We start from the raw sequence: 18,478 nt of genomic DNA, 5'->3' as shown, positions 1-18,478 counted from the left end.
AGCATGTGAACGTGAGGTAGTTATCTAACACTTGTTGCCTTCGGCTGCCTCGTATATACGAATTGAGATAATAGTGATAGACCGCCCCAGGGCTATATGAAAATCAAATGAGTCTGCACATAAGTACTTGCTCCACGTGCATCGAGGGTTAGTATTCTTTTGTCATCTGGCTCTTGTCAGGGACAGAACAAGGTCATCTGCTAGTCAACCCTTGGTTCTTTCATCACTGCTGTCTGAACCAAACAACAAACACCAAGACACAGAGGTCAAGCATGAGACCTTGGCCTTAATTGGCAGCTCTTGTATGGACCACTCTTAAAACTTACAGCAAGTCAGGTTAGTCTCCTATGTTCTCCCCCTGGGAAAACAGGTATGTGACAATGAAGTTGGTCTGAAATTAAAGGAGCTGGTGCATGTGAAGCATTCAGAGTGACGTAAACATGTTCATAATCACTGACTGCTAATATTTACTCCATGTACTTCTGCTTCTGTATCCACAGTAGAGAACTTAAGTAGGAGTGATCAGTCTAATTTATCACAGTCTGCATTCCACATTTAACACCCTCTCTCACCTTTTACCAGCATCTTGGAACATACAAGAATTTTTAAGTTTTGTGTAAGTCTACAAGCTACAAATACTGTACACAATGTGTCCTATATTCTCTCAGATAGTAAATATCAACAATTTCAAAATACACAAATTTGAAAATACCTTATGAAGCTGCAGTGATCTCTAGAAAATATAAAACTCCACATTTTCACTTATATTAGCTATATTATTCATGCATAAGTCCTTGGGAACTTGAATTTAACAGCACTATTCAAACTCAAGAAAGGAAAGGAAAAGGTGCCTGTCTATTATAACCCAAGGAAGGAAAGAAAGAGTGAAACCATAAAGTAGCAAAAAGAGAATACACTACTGGTAAGAAAGATACCACTTTACACAAAAGACAAAGAGGAAAAGGAGAAGGCTCTTGGTTGCTCACCAAAACTAGGTGGTTAAACCCCATTGATGAAGACACCATTCACTTTGGATGCTAGAGATAAAAAAGCCACCTAGAACTAACCAGGAAACTCTCTCCTGATGGCTAGTTTACATGATGTTGTAAGGTGCTGTGTACATTGCAGGAGGAGAAAAACATCAATGGTCTTGCCCAGCACTGGGTCCTACATGCTACAATATCCATCTATAAAACAGCAAAATGTGTCCACTAGTACAGTAGCGGTAAGATGGTTATGGTTAATAAACTACTACCTGATTGGCTATGAGGCCTGCTTCAGAGGATGCTATCTGATACTGTAAGCCTTGTCAAAAGCTTATGATTGGAGAGATCATAGGCAGTAGGAGAATGAACTATTGTTTTGCTGAATGGTCCTGATGTCAAAGTACATTCTAAATATTCATGCTTATATCTAATAGAATTGATCTCAGCTTTGAACAGAGATTCTGGTCTGGTGTGAACCCGTCTCTCCTAAAAACAACCACATAAACAAGACTGGAACTGTAGTAATATCAATGGACACGTTAACGTGGATGCAGGAAATTTTGTGGTATCCTACCCCTGGAGTACAGGCAACTAATGACTGCTGGGAGAGAAAGAGTTAGCATCTCCTAAAGATGATGTCTGTTAAGAGTGGTCAGCCTTGAAATGATATACACACAAACAACAAAAATTGATTCAGTAGGATATGTGTATATATATATATATATATGTGCTTGTGTGCATGTAAAATCAAAGAAAAAGAGACTATCAACTTGAGTGGAGGACATAGCTGGGAGGGGCTAGAGGAGGAAATGGGAAGTGAAGTGTTGCTGCTGCCTAAGCTTTAGGATGCTTTTTTGTGAATCAGTCAATAATTAAAAGAAGAAATGACATCAAAGGGTCAGATTTCAGGGCTGAGAGGCAGCTCAGTTTTCTACCGTGCTAGCCATGTATGCATGAGGGTCCATGTTCCCAGGACTCACCTAACAAGCTGGCCCATGAGTAGGCAGAGACAGGTAGATTCCTGGGGCTGGTGGACCAGCCAGTCTAACCTAAATGGTGAGACCCAGATCCTCGTGAGAAACTTTGTTTCTATAAAGTAAGGCAAGTGGTCATTTTGAGGGATGACACTGGCGGTTGTCCTATGCACATAAACGTGTGCATACTCATGTACATGCAAGAAGTGTCAGATACGTCATTAGCACCCCTTCCCATTCCTTAAGTGAGGCCCAGTCCCAATTCTTAGAAATATCTTTTTGATTCTTGAATGTTCCTGCCAGTGTTTTGGTTCTGTTATCTGAGTCATTCTTCCTTGTTAGGTCACATGTTAAATTCCTTCATGCCCATGGGAAGTCAAGGGCCCAAGGGACTGTTCACTTTGAAAACTCTGTCTTTCAATCCATGGTGAAAATTTGTGATCCCTGTATATCAAGTGATGATCTGATCTACTCTGCTGGACAAAGGTCATAAGCACAAAATTTTTTCACAAGAGGATCCTAACTACCTTAGATTATACACAGGGTAAAACACAAGCCCAGGACTCTTGTGATGCTACCATTGACCTGAGAGTCTACGCAGCACACCTTCTAGATTCTTGTAAGTCCTGTTGTTTAGAGGACAGCATCTACAAGACCCTCATCTCAATCTTTCAGAAACCTTGACTCAATGTCTTTGTTTTACACTCTCTGATTTGAACTAAGATGCCACACTTCGCAGGCAGCATGCTAGGTCTGATGATTAACCCAAGACCTTAAACTTGGCAAGCACTTTGTCAAGAGACACTGTGGGGTGAAAGAGAGTTCTATTTTTAAACCTATCAACACTTTGACTAAACATGGCTTGAAAGGGAGAAAGTTGCTTCTTCAACATAGCTCCATCCTCTCTCTCATCAACACAGGTAAGCTGAGAGAAGCTGACTGACGCCTTCAGCAAGCTTGCTGCAAGCCTCTTACGAAACACCCGGGCGTGAGTGTTGTTTACACAACACTTTTGTTTTCAATATTCTACCAAACTTCCCACAACGACTTGCCAGGCCAACCTGTGCATGTGGCCTCCAGCTACAATGTATGTGCTGCCCTTCCGGTCACTGCTGCCCATCTTCCCGAAGACTTTCATCTCCCACTCTGGTCACCTTTTCCTTGTTGATTTTCTAATGCTGCATTTAAAACTACCCCCAAAATTAGTAGTGTAAAGATGTGCTCACTTCCCACCATGCTCATGTGTGGCCATTGAGGAAGCTGGAGTAACCAGGAGAGTTGAGATGGCCTCACTCTCGGGGTTGGCAAGGTGGAACTGGTGCTGATGCTGGTACTGGCCCTAAACTTGGCTCAGCCTGTGCCTGGTTCTACTCTTCATGGGTAGGCCGGGCTTCACTCCAGCACAGCAGTCTCTGGGTCATCACAGTTTTATACAGTCAGTGTTTTTCCAAGACCATGACAGAGGGAGCTTCCGTGGCTTGTTAAGCCATGGGCCTGGAACTGGAGCTGACAGCATTTCATACTCAGGTCTGCTGCATGCTGTGGTCAGCCAGTTCCCCTCCCTGCATGGATTTTAGAAAACGTGAACATGTGGGTGTGTTACAATCTATCATCTTAGGACATGGTAGGCTATCACTATAATTTATATAAAATCTTGCCTTTTGCTTACTTAAAATATTACTCTAAGGCCTATGTTTGTGGTACAGAATCTAAACCAATAAATCCAAGGAGTGGTCCTGGATCTGAAAATATCTGCTCACCAAGTCCCCTGTCACTTTGACTTAATGAGAGGGTCCCCCAATTTAGTCTGCATTTTCTGGTCCTCTAGCCTTGAAGTTCATCCCTGCTGCATTTTTGGGGGGATTATGGCTTCCTTTCCTCACTCACCACCCTCCTGAACTACTGCTAGTGGCTCCTGCATTTTACTCCTTCTGTGTGTTCAGGTTTGTCACCCAGGCATAAGTAAAAGTGTACTTAATTCTCCGAGGCAAGTTTACAAAGCAAAGTAACTGTTAGTACTACCCATCATTAGACCCTAGCAACTGCCATGACCAGACCCGCCCAGAGGGCAAGTCTGTGGCTAAAGCAGACTTTTCTAAACTGATTTCCCTAATAGTCTTTAAAAAAAAAAAAAAAAACAAGCCATGTATGGTCACTTTATCTCTGGTTTGCAATAACAGAGTCATGTAGAAGAGGACGACTTTTCCAAACTCTGACCGATTCATTTGAAAATTACACAAAAGAAACACAGGCAGCCTGAGTCAGCACTGAAGTGTTCATGCTTTGGTGTCACGCCAGGGTGAGTCTGCCTGCTGGCCCAAGCCTCTGTGAGCCAGACCACTTGGAAATCTTTGACCTTCTGTTAGTAACCCGGCACAGGATGAAGCTGGAATAACCTTCAACTCCAGTTCCACCTTACCCCTCCTCACTAACCACTAAAGCATAAAAAAAAAAAAAAAAGAAAAGAAAAAAGAAAGAAAGAAAATGAAAATATGCAGGGAAGGAAAGATACATAATTATTGACAGGGGATAGAAACGAAAAAAGCAAACAGTCACAAACATTTCAGTGTGCCCAGTGTATGCTAAATCCTTAACCAGACTTTCTCAGGAACAGCACTCAGTCACTTCATCATTGCTTCACGGTGAGGATGGTCCGATCTTCCTGTGTAGCTATGGGCTTGGGCTCAAGAAGTTAAGTAACACCCAGTGTCACCCAGATAGTATGGAGCTCCTATGCTTGACCCAATGTCAGATCTTCCAACCAAATGTGTTCTTCATCTCAATGATTCTTTTCAATCCCTCAGTCCCATTCTGATTCCAAGTCTGCAACCCATGGCTGCAGAAGTCAATAGGGGTCCTTTAATTCAAGCATTTTTAAAAGCTTTTCTACAAACATATTCCTGTTGAATACATGAAGATCAAAACTATGATGACTCTCCTCCTGCCTACAACAGTACCTTCCAATGTTTATTGTTTATTATAGGAGCTCCATAGTATCTGGATGACACTGGGTGTTAGTTAACTTCTTGACCCCAAGCCCGTAGCTACACAGGAAGATGTATTTTTGAACACATACAATACACTAAAGAATTCTGTTTTATTTTTCTTTTACAAAAAAAATTCATGTTGTGCTCTGCAACCTGATTTTTCATATACTATATTTTACATACAGTTTATATCAGTATTTTGATTTATTCAATTGTAATGACTGCATAGTATTTTATCCTATGTATATATGGTAACTTAAAGTATCATCAACTGATAAGCATATAGTTTGGATATAGTTTCTAATTATTATTACAAATAATTATTTAGTGTCCAATTTTGTACCTATATCTGTCTTTTGCTAGGCCAATGCAAAAAGTGGAATTTTTATTTTATACTTTTTAACTTTTAGAGATATTGACAATTCTTTTCTGCAAAAAAAAAAAGTGCTAATTTATGAGTTATCAACTGTATGTCAAGAACAACTTCCCCACAAGTAAATATTTAATCCTGTTTTTAAGGAATTAGAAGAAACTCATTGAAACAATAAAAATGCATCTACTGTATAAACTTAATTAAATGACCTCTATCATCTCTACAAGTTTTCATAGGGAGTATTTTTCCTAAGTCATCGTGTGCTCAAAATCTAAGTACCACTTGGAATAGACAAGACTTTCCTAACTTCAGGCAAACACAGATATTGCAAAGGGTGAGAATATTTACAACTGCCATGTAAGAACAGGAATGGGAAATGTAGCAGATACAAGTCAGTATTTACATTACATTGGTAGAATTTATATTGCTGGCATAACTAGAGTGCACTTTATTTTAGTGGCTCTAAGCCACTAACTAGGGCTCTGGCATCAGAAGAATTCTGTCGCTAAACAAGGATTTGTTGAGCTTCTACCATGTAGTAGGCTCTGTTCAAGGGTTGGGTTCAGTCTACAAGTGAACAAGACAAACCAGGCAGTGGTAGAGCGCTTGCCTAGCAAGCATAAGGCCCTGGGTTCAGTCCTCAGCTCCGGGAAAAAAAAAAAAAAAAAAGACAAACCAGGACCCTGTACTTTCATATACTCTAGGCTCGGGGAGATACAAATAATTAATTAAATAAATAAATATTTTAAAAATAACAGTGTTTTTGGAGAAACTGGGGAAGGGGAAGGATACCTTAGATTTCTCTGAAGTCATACATGAGACGAGCTTTTGTTTGTTTGGTTGGTTTGAGGTTTTGCTCATTCATGTATTCACCTGTTTTCTGATCCTAAGCTCAAACCTAGGATCATACTCATGAATGCTCTGCCATGAAGTTACATTGCCAGCCCGGGAAAGGAAGACAAGAACAAGAACTCAGAGAAGACCTGGGTACGTGAAGGAGGAGAGGGCCTAATGTACGAATATGTACGGCTTGTTCATGGGATGAGAAGACCATGTCATGCAAGGGATGACTGGGAGGGGGGGGGGGCGGAGCAGGGAATGGAGGAGGGTGCAAACAGTTGAGACACCCAGAAACATTTATTTCTATTCTGGGTCATTAGACTGCTTTAGGCAAGAAAATGACACAATGTATCCAAACATTAAAGAACCATGTGGCTAAAACACTGCTTGGCACCACTGCTGTATGTCCTTAGACCAGATAGATGATCCGTCTTAAAGTGCAGGTAGTTACAACACCTGTAACTTAGAGTCAACAGAGGCTATGCAGAGAAATGACCCATCTTACAGTGCAGATAGTTACAACACCTGTAACTTAAGAGACTATGCAGAGACAGCACTTTAAGGACTATCTGGCACATGATAATAGTTCAGCAAATTTCTAATCTAAATCATTATCACAGAATTAAATAATGATAAACAGAATTGGATAAAATCACTATTTCCAGTTTGTAGCCAGTTATATGAAATAGTAACATAACACCAGTTATGTGAAATAGTAACTAGTAACATCTTCAAAATTCATTCTGATTCCATATTCTGAGAGGCTACATGTTTACATACTGAATACTGCCCCGCCCCTGACCCTCTAATATAATTCTTGGTTATTTACGTATACAATCATGTCTTCTCTCTCTCTCTTTATCTCTCCTGCCATCTCCTTCTCTCCCCCTCTTTCCCCACCACCACACATACTTTAGACCACTATCTTTGTGGACTCCAAATCCCACATATAAAGCAGACAGGCAGGAAGGTAGGTAAGTGGATCAATGGCCTAGCAAGTGTAGGGAAAACAAAAGCCATAGGAACAAGAGAAAAGTAAATGTGCTTCAGAGTAATGTCTTTAATGTAATAAAACAATTAAGCAATGAGTCTATAAAATGTATAACTGGAGACTGTCTGCTATGGTTTTGGAAGTTTCCACGACACTAGACATCATGCTAAAATCGTAACAGAAGACACTGCCATGGTGTCAGTGCTCACCGCCTTCCCACCTTGCTTCATCTGTTTAGCAACCACTGAGAAACACAAAAGAACTGCTTCCTGTATTTGCCAAAGTACCGAGAACTGTGCGTCATACAAGCGAAACTGTGAGACTCTCTGTGCTTGTAGAACTGTACGTCATACAAGCGAAACTGTGAGACTCTCTGTGCTTGTAGAACTGTACGTCATACAAGCAAAACTGTGAAACTCTCTGTGCTTGTCTTTCCCTTGACTATTGTTTTTCAAATCATGTGCACACACACACACACCCTTGGGAAACTTTGTAAGTGGTGAGGATTCTTCTAAGTTTTAATATTAAGATCCACATGAGACTTAGAAACAGTTGCCCACTGATCTTCATCTCAACAAGCAAACTGTTCCTCTAAATTTAAAATTGTGGAGTGATCCTATATCCAAAGACAGAGAACCACAGGAAGTTGATATCAATTCAATGAATAGAACTAGTAAAGTAGCGACTTTGAAGAACGGAGCCCCTTTTATTGGATATTGTTCTGCGACGTTTCGTTCTGCCTGTGGTCTTATTTGGATCTTCGCAATAACTCTAAGAAAACATGGCCGATTGCAATCTCTGTTCTATAGACAGAAAAACTGACACTGAGTAATGGATCCGTCTCGTTTTGTATGTGTGCACATGTTGTGGAAGCCAGAGGACAGCCGTGGACACAACCATGGATGTCACGGCTCCAAAGCAAGCCACTGTTTTTCTTTTCATTTTTGTTTTGTGACAGGATCTCTTGTTGGTCAGAAGCTTGCTGATTGGGCTATGCTTGCCTTCTGTCCTGCAAACCCAGAGACTCCCCTGCCTTTGCTTCTCCCACACCCACTGGTACTGAAGTGTGGCCACCATAGCCAGCATTTTTTACACAGTATCTAGGGATTGAACTTGGGTCCTTAAGCTTGCACGCACGCATGCACTTTACTGATGAGCCATCTCCCCAGCTCCAAAGCTCTTATCTCGTGAATACTAACAGATTGGATCCTTTCTCATATTCTTTGCCTTCAGTTCTTGCAACTATCTTATAAAGTAGGAGTTACTTTTGTCCTCACATTACCATCATCATGTAGGTGAGAAAAATTGAGTCATAAGGAGCTTAGTATTAAGCAACTTCTCTTTGGTCACTCAATCAGCAAATTGGAGGGACAGAATCCAACGTCAAGTAGACTTAGCACAGTAAATCTGAAGTGTGTCATAATGTTGCCTCTTGAGAGTCTCTTCTTCTAGCTGTTCCAGTCCCTCCTGCATTGGATTTAACCCCTGACAAAGGACATATCTTGAGCTTAGATGAAAGATTTAAATCCCCTCCACACATGTCTAAACATTATCTAGTTGGGCGACCGGTGACTACGTTTCATCTTCGGAGTGATGGAGGACCCATATGCAAAGTGCCTAGCAGAAACCCTGGCACAATGTGTGTAGCTGTCAATTACTGAGTCTTCAACATGCCTGGCACTGTGCTAAGTGCTTTGCTATATATATATGAATGTCATAAATATTAAAACTATGTGTTTCTTCCTTGACATGCCAGATCCAAACCTGACTCTTTGAAAAGTAAACTGGTCAGTAGAGACATCTTTTCATAAAACCAAAATCTTTAAACCAATGAGTTATAAGGAACTGTAACTGTTAAGAACCGTATCTACATATTAACTTACAGAGGCAAAGTACAAATGGGAAGATTGTAGCCCTGGGCTCGACTCACAACCTGGAGAGAAGTTTCCTCTCCAGGAAGAGGAAAATGTAACACAAGAGTTACATGTAAGCACACACACATCATAATATATATATAATTTTCTAAACCAAGTCAATGAACTGTAAACAAGTTATCTCTTTGAGCCCCTTTAAATATTATGCTATTTTGATCTTTCAAAACTGAAAGCTCAAGAGATAAGTGTTAGTGCATATTAACTGAGTTTTACAAAAATAAAAACTACTTTCACAATTTTTTTTCAAAAATCTACACATCCTTCAAGTCAAAGCACAGTATCTCCCTTGCTTAAAACTAAGTCAGGGAGATAAGACTCCAAAATGATGCCCCCTCATTCATTAATTCACCAAAGAATTAATTCACAAGAATCCACTAAACAAGGTCTTACAGCCTTCATGTTAGATGAAATGAAGCAAAACTAAAGAAGAACATCCCATTTCTGACTGTAGAATTCATTGTCTAGTAGCAAACATAGACCCAGGAAAAGCAGCCATAATCTAGATATGCGAATGATGACTTCCAAAGAGTCCATGATATGATCAAACAGCATAGAAACGGCCAAGACAAAGACTATGACACTAGACAGGGAAGCCACTCCTGTTCAAAGCACTGAGGGGTAGCAGTGTGTGTGTGTGTGTGTGTGTGTGTGTGTGTGTGTGTGTGTGTGTGTGTGTGTTTATAACGTTAAATACGTTCAGCATCACTGAAATTCAGAAAAGGACTGGAAATCTCTAATATCCGCTGAACTTGATGAATTACCCGAATACATCCATCTCTCCTCCTCCTCCGAATGCCTCTTTGACTCACATACTGCCTCTCCCTAAGACAAACGTCCAGCTGCTCGCAGTAACAGAAGGGGAAAGGTGGGAAATAGTGAATACTCAACTAAGGAAGGGACCTGGGCTCTATTCTGCAACCAATATAAATAATATTGATTTTCAGATGATCTATTCCATATTACTCCACTGCTTCTCCCTCCTATTACTGCAGAGCACTGAATTGTCTGTGCATTTGCTGGATCCCACTGAGAGGCCTGAATCACCACATGGCAGCATCAATCATGCCTTTATGATTCATCCCTACTAAAAAGCCTGCATTGAAATGATAATGCACTAACCTGTCTCCAGTTAATGGCAAAATAATGGTTGCTTGAGAAGAAAACACAATGAAGGACAATCTCATTTCAGGGCTGGAAAATAAGGAAAGAGGCAGTTAAAACATTTTTAAAAGAAATATTGGTACAATACAGAGGCAGAGCCAGGGAGTCTCAGTTAAAGTGAGTCTCACTAAACTGTCCCCCGCTTCCCTTAAATGGAACTCTCTAAGTAGATCTACTGACTCTGCTGGGCCTTGCTGTCTGAACTGTGCTTCTTTTTACCTAGCTGGTGCTTCTCAGCTCTCAAAACGCTCCCCCATGACCTACTGGGGTTTACATCTAGAAAGAGAATAACTGGAACGATTCTAAGCAGCTGAATAATTCTTTCTTAGAAAAACCTTGTCCCTTCCTTGGATCTTCTATGTCATCTCTTTGCAGTAGGCCACACCCTTCGGGGTAATAGATAGGAACTACTTAGGCCTGAAGAGGAGCCACTTTGACTTAATGGCCAGAGTCATGATAAGAGCTCAAACAAACTTCACCCTAAAGCAAGAATACTTAAAGCATTAAGAAAGCACTGTTTTATTTGGCACATTCAACTTTCCAATTTATCTTCTAGGCTTCAGGCACTTAGGTCACACCATCATTCCTGTTTTGAGAAAAGTGTACGCAAATACTGCTCAGGCCTGAAAGTTAAGACATGAAACTATGATACAAGCCCACCAAAGGCCATACTTCAGACATGCGCTTGCCAGTAGTCGCCTTCTACTCATTTCCTATAACATGTAATGAGTAACTGAGTAACTAAACTTGAGCCAGAGAACAGTATATGCTGTAGACATCCAACTTGCAAGCCAGAGTCAATGAAAAAGCCTCGTTTTCTTCAGATGTTACACTGAAGCGATCCACCGCTCCTGACTAACACTGTATGGCACTCCCAGCACGTTCTAGGATGGAGTTGAAAATTTATAAACAACTGCCTATTCTACTTTGACGATTACAGATATGGGGTCTTGTTTATTTTCTTTCCTAGACTGTTTTACCTCAGAGCCTGTCCAGGAGCCAGAGTGTTCTCTTTGGCTCCTGACGCAGGAGACTGGTGATTGAACACGGACAGGCATACATTTTTATAGGAATAGCTTTACTGCTTGCCAATAACTGAAAGCAGGGATTGCCTAGGCCTCTACAGATTGTTTGAAGTTACTTGCAACATGACTTTCAAAATGTTTTGATCATCCAAGCCTGTTTTACAGAAAACATTTGGGCTAACAAGACTGAAGGAGGCAATATTTAATGACACGGTTCCTATTCGTGTCCTTTCCATTATCCTGATAAACTTGCACTTGTTCCTGACATTTTTTTTCCTTCCAAAAAAACAAGGAGGGGGAGCCACCAAAACATGGTTTCCAAGGGTTATTTTTAAGTGGGAGATGCCACTAATTCCTAGTTACTTTTAAAGAAGAGACTAAGCTGGATTTCCTAGCAGCCATGCTTTTTATAGGCGAGGAAAACAGTGTTTGTAGTGAAACCTCCTGCATATATAGAACAGTTAAATTTTAAACCAGCCGCACACCCACACATTGTGTAAACACAACCCATTTCTTTAAACACACCACACACACACACACACACACACACACACACACACACAGACACACACACGTGCTTTTTCTCCTAGTGGGTTATTAACACATGTTCATTTAAAGTTTTCCAACACTTTTTTTTTTCCTTTCCAATGTGGACATTTCCAGTGCTAAGTGTGTGGAATTGAAAATATAGCATGGATACTATTAGCATAAAATTTATTTTTTTAATGTGATAAATTATGAGAAAGCATAACTCAAACTCAAAACAGATGAAAACTGGAAAAGGAAAAGACATTAAGAGTTGCATTTGAAGATGTTTCCCCACTGCCTGGGCCAAGTTTCTGGGAGCCAGATGAAATGAACCTTCAAGGGACAGCTGAAAGACTCCACGGAACATGTGGACAAGGGCCACATTGAGACGCTTAAAATTCGACATTTTGGGAAAGGTTTTCCCTACAAAGGGTTTCAGAACAGGTCAAGTCGGCCCTGCACTTAGTTTCCTCTCCAATGCCAAGAAAAGTGAAGTGGGAGACATACCTCACAAATCGTTCTGTAAGCTGGTGGACAAAATTATAGATTTCAATCCAGTTATTTGCCACACTCCCAGACCTGAAAAATGAAGATAAACTGATCAGAAAAACAAAACATGGGACTGAACTGCAAACATTTCTTCAGTTCCATAAGGCTAGGGGGCGGGGTCCTGGCCCCCACAGTGAAGCACAGTTAGGAGCTGGTTAGGAGCTGAAACTTTAGCGTCTGGACTGAATTGAGGAAGCCAGGAAGACCACACTCCTCTGGGGGCAGCTCGCTTGCGAATTGTTTAGTGTGAGACCAGGCTTTTCAAAATAAAAACACAAGCCCTCACTTCTCAGGAAATGCAAACCACATTGGGTATATTAAGCCTTTTTTTTTTTTTTTTTTTTTTTTTTCCTGGCTCCCATGAAAGAAAGGGCTGTGATCAGGAGAAAACCGGGCAAACTTTAGAGAGCCTAAAGAGATGTGAGTAATAAAGGGACCCAAGGAGCCAAAGAAGTTCCTGGGGTGAAACATGCTGCAGGTGGCCGCACTCTCATTTCCCAAGAGACCCCAAGACTAAATCAAACAGTGGATGCTCACCTCCGGAGAGCCAAGTAGACCCTGGCTCTCACCACCCCGCTCCAGCCAAAGTGCTTGCTTTTTGAAAGGAAGCGGCAACAGGGCACCCTAGCGAGGGTTCCCCCTGCCCTTCCCCAGAACCCAAACACATCTCAACTCCAGTCCCAGCTGACCCAGTATTGCCCTCACAGGAGACCCTGACCCCCTTCACTCACTTGTCCAGGACGAAGTACAGATCGAAGGCTTTTTTGCAAGAGGGCTGCTCCTGGGCGCGCAGCAACATCCCCGGACCGCCCACAGCCAGCAGCCACAGGCCAGGCAACAGCCAGCTCCCAGGGCTGCGCGCCCGGGACCGACCCGCCACCATCCTGGGGCCGGGGCCCGGCGGTTCCCTCTGGCTCACAGCCCCTGGGGCTCTGGGCTCGGCAGAGCAGAGATGTGAAGAGGCGGAGTCACCAGGGGCTCACCCGGGGGTCGGAGGCTGAGAAGGGGCTGGGAAGCCCGCTCCAAGCTCAGCGCCACCCGACAGCTGCCACCGAGAACGAGAGAGAGGGAGGTCCTGGGAGGACAAAGGGAGTCTCTGCGGCCGTCACAGCTGCCACCGGAACTCTGGACAAATCCCAGTAGGCGCGCGGTGCAGTCCTCCCCCTCCAGATTCCGGAGAGTTGCTGCAGACAATAAGGCCCGAGGCGACAGCTCGCTGGATAAGTTCCTCCTGGCCTCCAGTCGAGTCTCTAGCGCCTACCCGGGACCGGAGAGCTGACGTCCAGCTGCCTTGGTGAGCTGCGGGACAGGCGCCGGGGGACCCCACGATCGCCCCGGGAACTCAGCCGAGTCCTCCTCTTCCGCCTCCCCTCCTCGGACCGCCCAACTCCTCGCGGCACTTTACAACTTTCTTCCCTGCTCCAGGCACCGGCACCGTGGGGCGATCCTCTGCAGCCGGGGATGCTGAGCACCCCGGGGAGCGGCAGGACGCGGGACCCCAAGCCAGGGTGCGCGGGCGGCTGTGCTCGCGTGAGGCTGTGCTAGCCCGAGGGCGGAGCGCCGGGAGGAAGCCCGCAGAGCCTCACAAGCACACTTGTGGGTTCGTTCTGAGCAGCGGATGACTAACGCCTGCCAGATTTCAGAAGAGAAAGAGAAGTTCGGAGAAACAAATGTCCTCTAGAAACTAAACATACCCAACTGTCCCGCAAGCCTGGCCCGGGACGGTTTCCCCAGCTGTGCTGGAACAGTCCTCCTCTACATAAGGTTTAGAGAGTCAAGACCAGCTGTCTCCTGGGAAGTGATGGCCTTATGCCTCATCCTTCCACACCTTTCATCCATCACACACCGACGACGTAGTGACGCAGGCCTTAGTGTTTTAGAAAGGGGACTTCCTCTTTTCTTTCCTTTATAGACTTATTTTTTTTTCATTTCTTATTAATTCTTTGATAATTTCATACCATGTACACCTCCCCTTAACTCCTCTTAACTCGATCCTTACCTCCCTAGATGCATTCCTCAACCCCCTCTTTTTTAACAATAACCGTTATACTCCTGGGTGTGGGGCCATCTACAAGAGTAGGTTTGACCTACCAAGAACTACATTCTTAAAGAAAACTCCAACACCCAGAAGCCATTGACTGTGCATGGCTCCAGGGTGGCAGGGTGGGGATTCATGAAACCTTTCCCACTCACTGCTAGAATGATGACAGGTTTGATCTTGTGCTGGTCTTGCGCAGGCAGTCACAGCCGCCCTGAGTTCATGAATACAGCCGTCCCGCCATGCACAGAAGACAACGCTTTGCTCTGGTCCTGCCTGACCTCCCTGACCTCCTTTTCTGCTCACCCTCACTCTAAACCCCCACCCTTTCTGGATTGTCCCTAGGCGTTGAGAGGGGGTGTGATTTCTATGTCCCCACTTGGGGCTGAGCACTCCACAAACACGCATTCTCTTTGATTCAACCAGTTGTGGGTTTCTGCATTAACCACCATCCCTGCTCTAAGAAACTTCTTTGAGGAGGAAGTCAAGGAGTCGCACTGCTCTCCGTGTAGACATACATGAATTTAAACACATGCGCAGTTTGCTTCCACGTTCATTTAGTCTCCTCTAAAGAGTCGGTTCACTCCTGTGGCCGGTGAGCACCAAAGGAGTTCTTGACCAAACTTACAATATTGTATGTGTTTCTTTCTGCGGAGTGGGCGGGCCTTCAGCCCAATCGGATAATGGTTGTTATCCCACACCATTTGTACCATTATTAGAGGCATGGGCCTATCTTGCCATGCTAGTCATTGTTGTGGTTTGTAGGCCTCAATGGTAGGCAGAGCTATTGATTGCTTTTCTCTCTTGGCAGCTCACTTAATTTCTAAGACTGTGAGAGCAAGTCTTCAGGGAGACTCCAGGTCAGTTCCTGGAGATTCCTCAAAGTCCAAAGTGTATGGTGTCTTTGGCAACTTAACTTCAAGTTCTGGTAGGCAACCCAAAGCAATGGCAATAGTATTGATTTGGGGGTCTTTGGAGCATCTCTGACCAACGACTTAAAAGGAGGTTATCCCACACCTAGCACTGGGCTTTTAATTTGCATCTGACCCAGCCAAGGAAAACAAGGGGACAGCGATCACTAGTAATGGGAAATTTCATCTCAAAGTATTTTGTTCCACTCTCATTGTGCCCCAATTATCAAGAATTTCACCTTGAAAATGATAAGTAGTTGAGGAGATAACTATGGGCAACTTGTAAGCATTGTACAATGTGTACATTGATGTGTACAATTTTATGTTTAGATATGGATTAAAGAACAAATTTAATTAATAACAATAAGACTTTATCTATGGTGAGTTTCTCAGCTCTTGCCAAAGTCCTTCAGGAGCTGAAGTTTGTGTGCAAATGCCTACTTACTGATTCTTCTCCCTTGCTCCTCTCTCCCTCCCCTCTCCTCTCCACCACTTCCACAGGATGACTGACAGATGTGAGATACCACCTCCTTTACATTCTCATGACTTCAATGCATTATAATATGAACATCTTGTGGTATTTACAGGCACCTCTTCTGAATGTTTTGTTTGTCACCATCTATATTTAACCTTTTATTTATGATGGTTTTGATTTATAGCCAGATATGTCAATGTCAGCTCTTTGAGGATAGGAGACAGTCACTTTAAGGAATATTTATTGAGTACCTATGATGAACTAGGAACTGTTCAGCTAATGCACAGAATTCTGATAGCAAATGCCTTTTGGGAAACTTGTAGTTGGGTCTCTATTTTCAATTTTAATTCAAATCAAAAGAGAATTACACTTTAAGTACTTTTACCAACTAATACCATATATATCATATAATTAGATATATCCTAATTATATCTGAGGTGAATGAAGTCTGGCAAAAACTGTGAAAGTAGTTTCAGAAAGCAATTTGAAGAGATATGGTACAGCATGCTGCCCTTCATGAAGGACCTGGACTCTTGTTAATTGGCTTCCTTTGCCCCCAGCTTCTTGACTCCTTGCTTGCTCATCTCAGGGACTTCACAAACTGGTCTAAGGATCTGTCTTCTCTTATACACAAATTATAGCAAAATACACAGTATGTACTCAGCAAATCCCTGATTACAAAGCCAATAGAAATAACTGATATATTAAACCATGTCACTCATGGTTCCTTGGTTGGTTTGTGGAGGTGATGAGCTCAGCATGGTTCTAGAAGTCTTGCATTTCACCTACTTGATCATGTAAGATCTACAGCAAACCAGGAAACGACCTCACCCGGCACAGATCAATAGTCAACCAAATCACTTCATGTAATAAATATTTGTAGGCAGGTCTTTCTTCATTAGGGTAACCAGCTGTTCTGATTCCCTGCCAAGTGTGGGGAGTCCAAGGACATGGGCTAGAGCTAAAACTAGGTCAGTCCCTCCCTGGGAGTGTCCCTGGCAAATGCTGCTGCTGGCCATGCTTTTCACAAGCAATAATGAAGGAGGATAAAAGCCAGAACACAGTTGGGAATTTCTCCAGGCCGTGTAGGGCTGAGAGGACAGCAGCCCTTCCCTCTGCTATCCTTATCCAAACTAACTTTCCTTTTTCCCTAAGACCAGGAAAAGGAACTCAGACTTTCAGAGACTGTGGTGGGGGGCGGGGGGGGGGGGAAGGAAGAGAGGAAGACACATACATACAAACACACACACATATGTATGTATGTATGTATGTATGTATGTATGTATGTGTGTATGTATAGAGGGAACTAATTAGAATAAATTCATATGACTTAAACTAAAATTTAATTGTCTAATTATTTGAATTTATGTTGAAGTACTGTGCTTAACAATCCATCCATATCCTCCTTTGAAGCATTGTTTGTATCAAACCAAACTTCAAGCTCAATGTTTGAATGTATCACCTTATTATAGAAAATCATAAATAACCCCCAAAACATTTAACCTCAATTAAATACAAATAAAATAATGTGAGTTTATATGTGGTGCTTATTGGTTTTTATTGGACACCTATTATGGATCCTTTCTACTGCCTAGAGATAGCCTATGAATTCATGTTCCATCTTATATAATTATTTGTGTACTGATCTTTGTTAACAAATGTTAATCGATACCTACTTTGCATCTTGCAACATTCTAAGCAAAACTGCAGAACCAAAGAGATGGGTCAGTGGTTAAGAGCACATACTGCACTTGCAGACAACCATATTTCAGTTCCCAGTATCTATATCAAGAGGCTCACAACTTCCTGTAACTCAGTTCTAGGGTATCCAATGTCTTCTTCTGGCATCTGTGAGCAATCTACACATACAAGCACATACCCCCCCCCACAAACACCCATATATGCACATCATTTAAAAATAAATTAAAATACTACATAGCCTGATTTCAAAAAAATTGCATAAAATTAATTTATTTCTATCCTCCCTTTACCAATAAATAATAAGCTAACAAGCAAATGAGTAACACTAAAGGCTAACATTTTAAAACATCTTTTAGATCTAAAAATTCAAAATCTATATTACTTAAAAGCAGACTTCTTTGCCTGGCATCTGTAAAGATGGACGTGACTTCCTTGGCTGTCTAGTGCTAGAAGTGATTCATATACACATCACATGGGAAGTGATTCACTATATGGTACCTAAAGTGACTCAGAGGAGGAAAGCAAACATTTAATATCTACAGATGACAAAGCCTTTACCAGGCATCGTCATAGGAGAACTATATTTCCCCAAGTCTGAACTAGTTCCTGGGAGTGGTTTGGGGAGTTGGACTTACTTATAAACTGTGTATGACAACAAAGAAGTTCAGTCTATATTAGAAGAGGATTCTCAACATCTGCATTTGGAGCTAGATGCTTACAACCCAGGTCCCTAGAAAGATGTGAAACAAAAACTGCATGCAGGAGGTGAATTGGCACATCCTCTCAAGAGCAGAATCTATGAGAAGGAGGAAGCAGGAGTGGTCCCAAGCAGGACAAGATGGCAGGGGAAGCCTCAGCCATCCTCAAAGGTAACTCAGGAGCCGAAATAACCATCCATAGTTGATTCAAATTGAGGAGAAAGTCAAGGACCAGGTTTTTGTGTTCCTTGAGAGAAAAGTCATCAAATGTGGACTGCTCCTCAACTCTGGGCATAAGCTCCAGCAA

The 18,478-nt window shown here is 42.5% G+C and overlaps 1 protein-coding gene across 1 annotated transcript in view; it reads right to left on the bottom strand.

Annotated features, from left to right (window-relative positions):
• Positions 1-13,905, bottom strand: part of Antxr2 (ANTXR cell adhesion molecule 2) — a 131,151-nt gene extending 117,246 nt beyond the window's left edge. The window contains exons 1-3 of the mRNA XM_036201660.1: positions 13,080-13,905; positions 12,307-12,378; positions 10,205-10,276 (exon numbers count right to left, since the gene is read on the bottom strand). Coding sequence (XP_036057553.1) covers positions 10,205-10,276; positions 12,307-12,378; positions 13,080-13,231 — 296 coding nt within the window. The 5' untranslated portion in view covers positions 13,232-13,905. The remainder of the gene's footprint in view (positions 1-10,204; positions 10,277-12,306; positions 12,379-13,079) is intronic.
• Between the last annotated feature and the right edge of the window lie 4,573 nt (positions 13,906-18,478).

Source organism: Onychomys torridus, chromosome 10 (assembly GCF_903995425.1).
Source record: "Onychomys torridus chromosome 10, mOncTor1.1, whole genome shotgun sequence".
NCBI classification, from domain to species: Eukaryota; Metazoa; Chordata; class Mammalia; order Rodentia; family Cricetidae; genus Onychomys; species Onychomys torridus.
This window is presented reverse-complemented; position numbering and strand designations above follow the sequence as displayed.